Source organism: Gorilla gorilla, chromosome 6 (genome assembly GCF_029281585.2).
Source record: "Gorilla gorilla gorilla isolate KB3781 chromosome 6, NHGRI_mGorGor1-v2.1_pri, whole genome shotgun sequence".
In the NCBI taxonomy this organism is placed as follows: Eukaryota; Metazoa; Chordata; class Mammalia; order Primates; family Hominidae; genus Gorilla; species Gorilla gorilla.
This window is the reverse complement of record NC_073230.2, coordinates 142117095-142129337: the sequence shown is the minus strand read 5'-3', so window position 1 is coordinate 142129337 and position 12243 is coordinate 142117095. Positions and strand designations below refer to the sequence as shown.

The window sequence follows — 12243 nt, the reverse complement described above, 5'->3', positions numbered from 1 at the left end:
TTGTTTTCTTAGAGCCTGTGCTACCTACTTTTAGATACTTTAATCCCAGCCAACTCTCTTTGGTATAAGAATGGTTTGAACTTCTGTTAGCTAAACTGATATACTATGTAATGTTCATGATTGAATTGATAAAGGTGTTTTTTAAAAACTGAAATTATGCCTCATTATGCATTGTTTAAAAATAACTTTTAAATGATTATGAAAGTAAAAATGTGTTCTTGGTAAACACTACAACTAAGTATAAAGAGAGAAAGGAAAATGATCCATTTCTCCCAAATATAAAGGTAATCATTAGTATCATTTTGGCATATGTATTTATGTATGTATGTATTTATTTTTTCTGAGACAGTCTCTCGCTCTGTTGCCAGGCTGGAGTGCAGTGGCGTGTTCTCGGCTCTCTGCGACCTCTGCTTCCCGGGTTTGAGCAATTCTCCTGCCTCAGCCTCCCTAGTAGCTGATACTACAGGTGTGCACCACCATGCCTGGCTAATTTTTGTACTTTTAGTAGAGGTGTGGTTTCACCATGTTGGCCAGGCTGGTCTCGAACTCCTGACCTCAGGTGATCCGCCTGCCTCAGCCTCCCAAAGTGCTGGGATTACAGGTGTGAGCCACTGCGCCGGGCCATATGTATGTATTTCTTTGTGATGGTGTCCTTAGGCTTTTTTCAGTACTGTACATATAGAAAACAAAATGAAGACCAAATAGTGTGTTCAGCCTGGTATCTTTTCACTTGTGAGAAATTTTTCATGGGGTTTAAAGCATGTTTTTTAATGTTAGCATTGTATTATTTGACCATTTCACTGTTTTTGGACATTTAATTTGCTTCTAGTTTTTCATTGTTTTATATATAAAATGTATATTGTTCTCCCTCATTGTCTAAATCTTTCTCTTTGCCACACTACACTTCATGTTTCTTAGGAGGAAGATTTAATAGTCTTTTAAGCTTGTCATGAAGATGAATTTTTAGAAAATGCTTGATCAACATCAATTTTACTTTAACCTTTGGTCTCGTCATCATTCATCATATTCTATTACTTTAGCAGCATTCAAAGATAATGAAAGAGATTCAGATAAATTCTTGTTACTCTCAGATCAAATTCATTTACAATAAATATGTGAATCTTGATGATCAGAAGCTAAAATACTTATTGAACCTGGACATCAAGCCAGATCCTAAATCTTTATGAAAATGCACCACAAATTCTTCTTGTTACATAATCTTTTCTGTAGGTTAAAAAAACCAACAAATCCTAGCATGTTGACATTCTGAAGAATATATGGCTTTAAACAGTCTCTTGCAAACTATAGTACTGGCTCAATGAAATGTTATACAGCATCAGTCAGGATTTTTAAAATAAAATGCTGTTGGTTCTCCAATTGAAGAGTTTCATTCTGTTTATGTAATGATGTTCATGTTTGACCTGAAAATACCTCCTCATTCTACGGCATTTCATCTTCAAGAGAAACCTTATTAGTAATTTGTAGATTAGAAATAAAGTCACAGAGGGTAGTCAGGAGAACACAGGTCTCTGTAAACCTGACTCTTTTATTAAACATACTTTGCCATGAATACTTTTCATTGAGCTGTTTTTCTACCTATTTAAGATGAACCAGATATGACATATTTCTGTATTTTATTTCACAATCCTATGGTGTATACCCCCAACACCCACACAGTGGTTATAACTGTAAAATGAAAGTTTTGCATGTGTAACATGTCGTAACAGTCTTATTTCACTGCCTTGTTTGAAATGCATATAAATTTAAATGTGAACATTTTATACTATTCTTTTAAAGATTTTAAATATTATATATGTATAATGCTTTATTAGATTAATTTCTTCCTGTTAAATTCCCTATGAACTGTGTAACTTGAGATAAAAATATTACAATCATTTAAAAGTGTTAAAACATGCAGTAAAATCTTACTCATTTGGATTCATTTAATTTACAATTTGTCAGAAAATTAGAGAAGAATTATGTTTACTTACACTAACAGGATGGGAAAGGGGTCATGGGGTGAGAGTTGGGGAGGGTTTGGTAAGAAAATTCCCTTAGAGGAAATCTCAGTTGCCTAGCGAATTATTTTATGAAATCATCATGTGTGTTGGATGTTACTATTTATGGAGAATAAGTTGGTATTCTAATTACTAGTTTCATTAAAACAGTTCCCTTAAGGACCCCTACCTGATAACACTTTTAAGACTGGATCCAGCCTTTCTTTGCGGAATCACCATGGCGGCTGGGACCCTGTACACGTATCCTGAAAACTGGAGGGCCTTCAAGGCTCTCATCGCTGCTCAGTACAGCGGGGCTCAGATCCGCGTGCTCTCCGCACCACCCCACTTCCATTTTGGCCAAACCAACCGCACCCCTGAATTTCTCCGCAAATTTCCTGCCGGCAAGGTCCCAGCATTTGAGGGTGATGATGGATTCTGTGTGTTTGAGAGCAACGCCATTGCCTACTATGTGAGCAATGAGGAGCTGCGGGGAAGTACTCCAGAGGCAGCAGCCCAGGTGGTGCAGTGGGTGAGCTTTGCTGATTCCGATATAATGCCCCCAGCCAGTACCTGGGTGTTCCCCACCTTGGGCATCATGCACCACAACAAACAGGCCACTGAGAATGCAAAGGAGGAAGTGAGGCGAATTCTGGGGCTGCTGGATGCTTACTTGAAGACGAAGACTTTTCTGGTGGGCGAACGAGTGACATTGGCTGACATCACAGTTGTCTGCACCCTGTTGTGGCTCTATAAGCAGGTTCTAGAGCCTTCTTTCCGCCAGGCCTTTCCCAATACCAACCGCTGGTTCCTCACCTGCATGAACCAGCCCCAGTTCCGGGCTGTCTTGGGGGAAGTGAAACTGTGTGAGAAGATGGCCCAGTTTGATGCTAAAAAGTTTGCAGAGACCCAACCTAAAAAGGACACACCACGGAAAGAGCAGGGTTCACGGGAAGAGAAGCAGAAGCCCCAGGCTGAGCGGAAGGAGGAGAAAAAGGCGGCTGCCCCTGCTCCTGAGGAGGAGATGGATGAATGTGAGCAGGCGCTGGCTGCTGAGCCCAAGGCCAAGGACCCCTTCGCTCACCTGCCCAAGAGTACCTTTGTGTTGGATGAATTTAAGCGCAAGTACTCCAATGAGGACACACTCTCTGTGGCACTGCCATATTTCTGGGAGCACTTTGATAAGGGCGGTTGGTCCCTGTGGTACTCAGAGTATCGCTTCCCTGAAGAACTCACTCAGACCTTCATGAGCTGCAATCTCATCACTGGAATGTTCCAGCGACTGGACAAGCTGAGGAAGAATGCCTTCGCCAGTGTCATCCTTTCTGGAACCAACAATAGCAGCTCCATTTCTGGAGTCTGGGTCTTCCGAGGCCAGGAGCTTGCCTTTCCGCTGAGTCCAGATTGGCAGGTGGACTACGAGTCATACACATGAAGGAAACTGGATCCTGGCAGCGAGGAGACCCAGACGTTGGTTCGAGAGTACTTTTCCTGGGAGGGGGCCTTCCAGCATGTGGGCAAAGCCTTCAATCAGGGCAAGATCTTCAAGTGAACATCTCTTGCCATCACCTAGCTGTCTGCACCTGCCCTTCAGGGAGATGGGGGTCATTAAAGGAAACTGAACATTGGAAAGAAAAAAAAAAAAAAAGACTGGATCCAATTGCTGAAAGGACTTGAAAAGAATTATAGATGCATTTTTTTAAAAGTATCATATATGTTTAGATTTTACTCATTCTTGTTGCTTTCTTACCATTTATTCTAGATAGTTTAATATTATATGCTTTAGTGAAAGCTAACTTATTTTTGCTGTTTATAGAGAAATTATTTCTTATTGTACCCTCACTTCCTTAATTTCAAAAAGGAATCTCTGTGAATTATTATAAGTTAATTCAGGATGAGTAGCTTTAAATCCTTTTTCATTTTCCTTCATTATAAACATGATATGGCCTTATTGAACTGTTTGTTCAGTATTCATTCTGATATTGTCATATATAAAACATATAGTTTTAAATGGTCAAGCGCTATCCTGTGTAGATAATTTTGGTGGGAAATGTGTCAGCTTGAAATAAATCGATGTTTGGGAAATTGTTCTCTTAAAGACGGTAATCTGAAAATGTGAATGCTAAATAATGAAAACATTTGTACAGTTTGGGGGTAGATGAGTTTTAATCTGTTTCTGGTGTCTGTACATTCTTGTGATATCATCACAGAGACCTGGAGTGTTTAGGTTGCATGTACCCACCTTTTCCATTTCTATTGACTTAGTAATGGAGCCCTCATCCCTCTAGGACATCAGGAGAGAAAAAAAAAATAGGCAATGTGATGATTAGCAGAGAGTAATTTTGATTACCCTAAGGAAAATTAAGGTGATCTTTATAAGTGGACCGGGCAAAATGTGGTTTTGGTGAGTATGGAGCTAGAGAAAGCTAGTCATGTTTGGGCACCTTAAGGCAGAGATCATGTTGGGGGAAGATATTTTGGTGTTATCCAAATGTTTATCTGTTTGAAAAATCCATATAAATATTAGTAGATTATTTGTGACTATCTGTGGTCATACAAACCGTAAAATAGCTAGATTTCCCACTTTTTTTCATTTATCAGGGTGAATATTTTAGCCCTGTCTAAAACAATGGTGCGCAGTGGTGGGGCAATACTGTACCACTTTAGAAAGTGTTTGAGTAGTACCCCACTTGAGGAGTACGGCACCACTTCAGGCACTTTAGGAATTTGAGGGAAGCTGTGGTGTTTTAGTGGCATGGGGAGGGATCTTCATGGCTAGCAGTGCCTGGGGGTAGTTTCCCATCTCCAAGAATTGTCCTGTGCCCTCCAACTTCTGAATGTCCCATCAGAGATTCATGGAGCTGAAAACCTATTTACCTGGCTGAGAACTTAGTTGTTTTATATATAAACAGAAAGTATGTTTTGCATGGTTTTAAAGTATACTGAATTTTCCAAGAGTGCAACTACTGTGTAACAATAGCTTTTGCATTTGTGATGATTTAGCACACAAACTCAAGATTCAGACTGTTTTATTATGTCTGCTAGGGTAGTTATGTTTGAACGTTTACATAATGAGATGCCATTATTTTATTATAAATTAGCTTGTTTTATTTAAATATTACACTTAGGGCATTATATTGATTACTTTTCTTGGTCAGATTATAATCAGTTTCATTTCAGGATAGTGAAGGGAGCATTGCAAAATAGATTTGCTATAAAAAAGCAGAGTTGGGTCTGATAAGAATGAGAACCACTGGTCTGAATGGAGGCGCGTCTTTTTCATTGCTATTTTATGTAGTCCCAGGTATTCTGAAGGATTTACACCCTGAAACCTTACATAGCACATGGTGTAAATTACAAAAATGAAATGCTAGATAAGAAGGAATTCCATCACTTTTCTCTATATAGTACTGGCATTAAGGAGATCGTTAGGAATGTAATCATAATAAATGTTTTTTACTGTTCCTTTCAGGCTAACTTTACCACGAATAATTTATTTTACTTTTAGAAAAAAGGTTAAATACATTCTTGAATTTAAGTTAAAGGCAGCACAATGCTTTGGTCTTGAAATCCTTGTGCACATTCTTATGTTTTAAAGATGGTGAAATCAGCTGTGATGGGCTGAGTTACAGAGTTTCCACAGTGCTTCACATAGAATTGTTTTTGTTTTATTAGAGATTATATGACTACTTATGAATACATTGAAATGATGTTTTCTAGCATTGAGTGGAGATTTGTTACTTTAGGTGAAGGGAAAAATAACGGCTATAGGTATTATAATCTGACTTCACAAACGAAGGTGATCTAATTGTCACAATGTGAGTTAAATAAAAAACTCAGGATATTGCACTATAGTTTAATGAAATATCTTATACCAATATGTCTTATGCTGCCTCACTGTTTTAATATATTTGAACTCTCATAAATAAAATATGAATTAAGCATGGGTGTAAAATCTGAATTGCTTTATTTAAAACTTCCCAGGAGAGGCCATTGTTCTGCAGTGGTTAGCTAGTGTCTTAAATAGGTCCTTTTTTGCATCCTCACCCTTAATGGGCTGTAAATGAAGCCACTGAAGCCCAGAGGTTTGACTATATGTGATTCTCTCACTATTTCTACTGTCTATTAGTAGGCCAGTGTCTAAGAATAGGACTTTACTTTTCTTCCTTATAAAAAGACTGTAATTGGGTCATGAATTTTCTTTTCATTCAGAAGAAGAAAAGTCTTGAGGTTGGGGTTAGCTGAGTTCCCAGGGCTATAGAAAGTTAGGTGGATTAGAAGATAGATTTTATTTTCATACTTTTAAATCTTTTATTTTCCTTGTGCTTTGATTACACATGCAAAGGTTAAGTCTCGCTTAGAAAATAGTGTTGGTCAGAGTTTAAAGAATTAAATATCTTAGTTGAATTTAGGAAGGTTTATTAGTGTATAATGAATTTGGGGATTAAATAACAGTTATATTGCTAAAAAGTACACTCTACTTCATAACAATAAGAAGAGGGAAGATTGGGCTGGGCGCAGTGGCTCATGCCTGTAATCCCAGCACTTTGGGAGGCTGAGGCGGGTGGATCACCTGAGGTCAGGAGTTTGAGACCAGTCTGACCAACATGGTGAAACCCTGTCTCTACTAAAAATACAAAAAAATTAGCCAGGCGTGGTGGTGGGCGCCTGTAATCCCAGCTACTAGGGAGGCTGAGACAGGAGAATCGCTTGAACCCGGGAGGCGGAGGTTGCAGTGAGCCGAGATCACGCCACTGTACTCCAGCCTGGGCAACCAAGAGTGAAACTCCATCTCAATAAAAAGAAGAGGGAAGATTGATTTATGAACCTAAGTATTGGAGTGGTGTTTGACTTTCTGATACCAAAGCAAACTATTTAGGTAAGGATATTCGTCTTGGTTAAAGCTTTTCAGCACATGAAAAGGCTTGTCCACTCTTCTTTTACTGTTACGAAATATTCTTTTTATAAAAATGTGCTATGAGCCCCACATCAGGATGGTAATTAGGAAAGTAGACTAGAATATAATATATATTAATTGGTTTGCGTTACTGTATATTAAACAAGCAGATCTTCCTGAGTAATTGTTATGTTTTATTCTCTAAATTCCTTTTGAGAAACAACAACTACCATTCGTCAGTATAACTTAATTACAGATTATTGATTATGGCTGCCCTTCAAATATGTACAGAATCCACTATTTGTGAAAAACACCTTTTATTTATAGTTCTTCCACTTCTTTCCTTCTTGTTTCATTTCTGAAACGTGTTGAAGGGAGGCCTGTAATTGCTGCCTTCCATTGTTCTCCTCCCACTGATTGGAGGCTTATGCTGTGTGATTTCCATGCACTCCATGGGATGATAGGTAATTGTAAGCCATGCTGCCAGATCTCCCTCCTGTGCCTGGAGTAGACATTAGTTCACTGAACCTGGACTTGGCCTCAGAGTCCTTCTCCATACAGCAACTCAGGCAGCTACTGCCAGTTGATTGGAATTGGCACATAAGATGCAATCTCTTTATCATTCCTACACTTGCTATCTTGGTTTATTTCTTCCTTTCCATTCCATTTCTTCTTTGCCCCTAATGATGTTCCTCTTTCACTCCCTTCCCTCATCTGATGAATTTTTAAGGCCTATCCCTTAGCCTTTTGCTTTTTTTTCTTTATGCGTATTTTTGACGCATATATATATATATATATATTTTTTTTTTCCCCCGGTAGAATTCACTGAGCTCAAATCTGTAATAGCCATTCCCAAATCAGCATGTCGAGCCAAGTCTCAAATCAAATATCAGTTTCAGGTTCAAGTATCTAATTGCCTACAATTCCATGTGGTGATTCTACCATTACCTTCAATTGAATATGCCTTAACTCATTATCTTTCTTCTCCAAACAGCCTCTCCTTCTTTACTTAATTGACCATCATGGGTATTAATTTTCTGGCATGGGTGCACCTTTGACTTTTTCTTTCATCTCTCAGTCAGTCTCAGGTGATCATTTTTTCCCCATGAAAAATCTTGAATCTTAGACTGTATCTTCACCGCCAGTCTCCTACTTTAAGCCCTCCTCACCTTTTGCCAGCGGCTGTCAAACTTCAGTGTGCATCAGCATCACCTGGAGGCTTGATAACACACAGAAGGTTGGACCTCATCCCCAGGGTGTTGGATTCCTTAAGTCTGAGGTGGGGCTGAATAATTTGCATCTCTAACAAGTTCCCGGAAGAGGCTGCTACATTGAGGGAAAGGTGGGGTTACACTTTGAGAAACACTGGTTGCCTTATGCATTCCCTCCCAGTTTACCTGCAAATCTTTACCAGATTAAATTTCCCATCCTAACACTCTATTTCATTGTATTATTGTCATTTTTTCCCAACTGTCTGGGATGCCCTATTTCTTAATATTTCTTATCCAAAGTCCTTGGTAGTTTCCAAGACTCCCTGCAGTTTAGCCTAATTTACCCTTCTGTTTTTACAAACAAGTTTTGTTTGGTTTCCTTTTCATCTACCTGCTCAAGTTCCGCATCCTTAACTATAGCTGACCTTGGTAAGTTTCCTTAATACTGAACCTCAATAGTACAATTTTACTGACTCAGACTGTAATCTCCTTAATGGTAGAGATCATCTTATATGTCTTCGTCTCTCATGAAGCCTAGTGTAGGATTACATCAGTGTGGATGTACAAATTGATTGATTCACCTAATTTGGAATCAAACTTGATTCAGACTTGATTTGGAAAAAAAAACAATTAGAGCAAACAAAAATAACTTCATATCGTTGATCAGAGCACAGAAAACTGAGCTTCAGCATTGAAACTCAAACTTCATAGCCAGTGCATTAAAGTTGTAATGAATACCTACTCTTCTCTCCTTTGTAAACAACACACTGTCATTAGCGACGGCTCCAGATTTTTTGTAAAGGAGGTTCCAGGAGCAGAAGCTTAGTGGTTGTGGTGGCCGCTACCTTTCATTTCCAGCTTGGTTCTCTATGCATTTCATGACTCCTGAAGAAACCTTTAAATTTGGCCACACAGGACCATTTGCGTGAAATGGAAAAGGGCTTGGGTGGTTTCTGTACTTCATTTAGTTTGGAGAGTTAACACTGTGTTATAGTTTTATCTCCAGTGAACAAAATATAATCATTTTTGAAACAAAAAAATTAAGCTATGTATCAGAAAGCAATATCCAAAGGTAATTATTATTTTTTAATTTAAATTATAGATCTTATTTTCCTGGAGGCTGTGTGAGATCTTGCAACTATTATTCAGAATATTAAGACATGAAATACTAGATATATCTGATTCTCAATACGGGTTTTAGGAATTGTCTACTTAAGATGTCTAAACTGTAGAATATGAATTACGAGCTGATCTCTTGCTATACGGCTATAGCCCAGTATTGATGTTTTCTTTCCTACATGGAATGGAACATGGAGCTAGTTTCTATGGGTGCTTATTGTGAAGCAAACAATAAAATGAACATTATTTGCATAATATGCTATTCAGATGAGAAATTTACAAAGGTATATACATCCTGATGGAGTGATAATGCTACAAAATAAGCCATTAACTTGATGCTGTTGATGTTCAGGTTGCCAAACTCTTCCTAACACTGCCTTCTGGTACAGTATTTATGATTATGAATGTGCAGTGCGGAACTTTCATTCTACCATCTTCATTAACTTTAATGCATAAGTAGCCACAGTTACCCCTGCCAGGTAGTAGACAGATGGCATTTGTTTTGAAGGCACTCTTAAGATACATTCTCCTTATAGGATGGTGAAGGTAACTGTCAGCTGAATATACCTATATTCTCTGTGTGCATGGTTTAAATCAGGTTTATTTGTCTGCCAACTAAATGGTGCCACAAATGGATAATAAACATGTTTATTTCTAACTCTTGAGATTTATCCTAGTCATCTTTTGGCTCTTCTTCCAATCAAACCCTGTAGCTTTTAGAAGATAAGGAGCAGGACAAGATTTATCCTGTAACCTATGCTGTTAGTCATTTAGCTCTAATATACTTGGTGTTGTATTTCATTGATTGCATGGATGCTTTATTATTTTCTTAAACAATAATTGCTCTTCATTTTAATGAATTTATTGAAATTATAAGATTAATGAGTATTTCTATGGAGCTGAAAATTTAATTTGGCTATATCTTATGGTATAACTTTTTGCTCAACTATCTCAATCCTGGGAGAATCAGAGTCTTTATCTGAAATCTGCTGCTTATATTATGCAGGTACATATATTTATTTTGTTCTCTTGGAAGATCTTCATGGTTTCTCTTTAGTGTGTTTAAACTAGCACATGAAAATAATAGACTTTACAAAATTGGCCATGACCTGTATCAGCAAATGGTGAAACCAGAAAGAAAAATACATTAAAGGAAAAATCCCAAAGGAACTGATATTTCTCTAAGAAGCAAGGTATAACTTTTATTAAGCAACTTAAAGAGATTGTTTAAGAAATACTGTAATTGGGGAGGGAATTATAGTGTAAGGATTATGCAAAAAAAAAAAATGAAGTAAAGGGGAATTACAAGTGGGAAAAGTTACAAAGGAAATTAGTATGTTCCTTGAGGTTCAGGGAATCTATGTATATTTCAGATCATGGTTGCATTTTCAGTCTTCTGTTTTTCATGGTTGATGAGTTCATCAAGTCCTTCCATCTTTTGGAGTCATTTCTATTCACCATTCAAGGATCTATCTAAAATGTATAATTATGTCTCCCCGTACCATTCCCTCCCTTCATATCTTTAGTTTAACCAGTTTCGGTAAACACAGGAATTTGAGCATCACCTGTCACATAGAAGACAGGTGATGTGTATTGAACTTATGTTACACTTTCTTTGAGGAATAAGAATTTCCTCACATTTCCTAAGAATACTCAGGATCAAGTATAAGTTTAGGAATCTTGGACTTTCTTATTTGATCCTGAACTCAAATTTATAGCCCAGAAATTTTGGTGGCTAAGTGGGTCAAAAGATTCCTAGGCAAACCTTAAAGAAGACCCTTGGACTAGCCAAAGCATTTGTTTAGAATATTGTTTAGTAAAGACAAACAAAAATTTGTTAGGAATCCAGAGCTGCTTTCAATCATCCAAGTATTTATTATTTTCAGTAATGGTTTCAAGTAAATGGTTTAGAGCCACACTTGCTAGAACTAAGCAATTGCAATGCTTGGCTTTTTCTGACATGTTTTATGATCAGTGTTTATATCTATAACTAATTGACAAAATGCCAGTGTTTGTGTTCTTTAAGATACATTCACCATTGAGAAAGAAATTAAAATGGTTTCTGAGAAGAATTTTAAAAAGTACAGACTATACAAGTATGGAAAGAAAACATTCTTTTGTCTTAACACATTTCTAAAAGGAGAGTATGTGTGTATATAAAAGCCATGGAACCATACTTACTGAACTTGAAATAGTTTTGCAAATTTCCATGGCAAATGGGATTTATATTGCTTGAACATTTTTTTGTTTTTACTCCTTTTCTCATTTCACAAACTTTGCCAGTTCCCAAAGATTTGCTTGGAAACTCACTGTGCTAATAGGCAAAGTTGGCCTTTCTTGTGCTTCTCTTAAACTAGCCCTTCCTGAAACACTGACCTTTTAGTTTAATAACAGTTTTATTTGAGAAAATGTTCAGATCCTGGGAGCTGAAAAGAGTGTTTTCAGAAAGGCCATTTTAAATAGTGGTCTCCAAATGCTGTATCTTTTTCCCTCATGCACTTTGGGTCAGACCTATCAGAAGAAATACAGTATTGCTTTATGTATTCTATTGATTTAAAAACAAATACCATGAAGCTTAGATGTGCTCAGAACCCATTACCTCACTGGTTTATTTTCCTGGCTGTGCTTTGATTTGCTATTTTAGATTTCAAACTCTTTATGCTAGGTCATGTTTTTATTTTCTGTTATTTTAACTTCTCATTTGTAGCTAAGGTAATTACTTTTTCAGTTGTGACCTTGGACTTGACCCAAAAGTTGTGATTTTTTTTTTTTTTTTTTCCTTTTCTGGAAATAGGTAGGGCATTAGAAAGACAGCTGTGCTTTGGCTCCTTTATGGACCAAAAGTGATGTCAACCAGCTGGTCACTTGGACATGTCTTTTTCAGTGGCCATGGGAGTGTTCCTGTCCCTTTCATTGCTGTTGTTGTCCCTTCCCACGTTTTTCTCTCCTCTCATGGCCTACCTGGACGATGCCACCTGTAATCTGTATCTCTTTCTCACCTCACCCCACAGCAAGTGGC

At 37.6% G+C, this 12243-nt stretch overlaps 2 protein-coding genes across 3 annotated transcripts in view; both read left to right on the top strand.

The window, feature by feature from the left end:
* Positions 1 to 12243, top strand: part of CHCHD3 (coiled-coil-helix-coiled-coil-helix domain containing 3) — a 296155-nt gene that overhangs the window by 44213 nt on the left and 239699 nt on the right. The gene's annotated exons all lie outside the window — the stretch shown is intronic.
* LOC101137860 (elongation factor 1-gamma-like) lies at positions 521 to 3648 on the top strand. Its single transcript, XM_055392293.2, has one exon. The coding sequence runs from the start codon at positions 2236 to 2238 to the stop codon at positions 3430 to 3432; it is 1197 nt and encodes a 398-aa protein (XP_055248268.1). The 5' UTR covers positions 521 to 2235; the 3' UTR covers positions 3433 to 3648.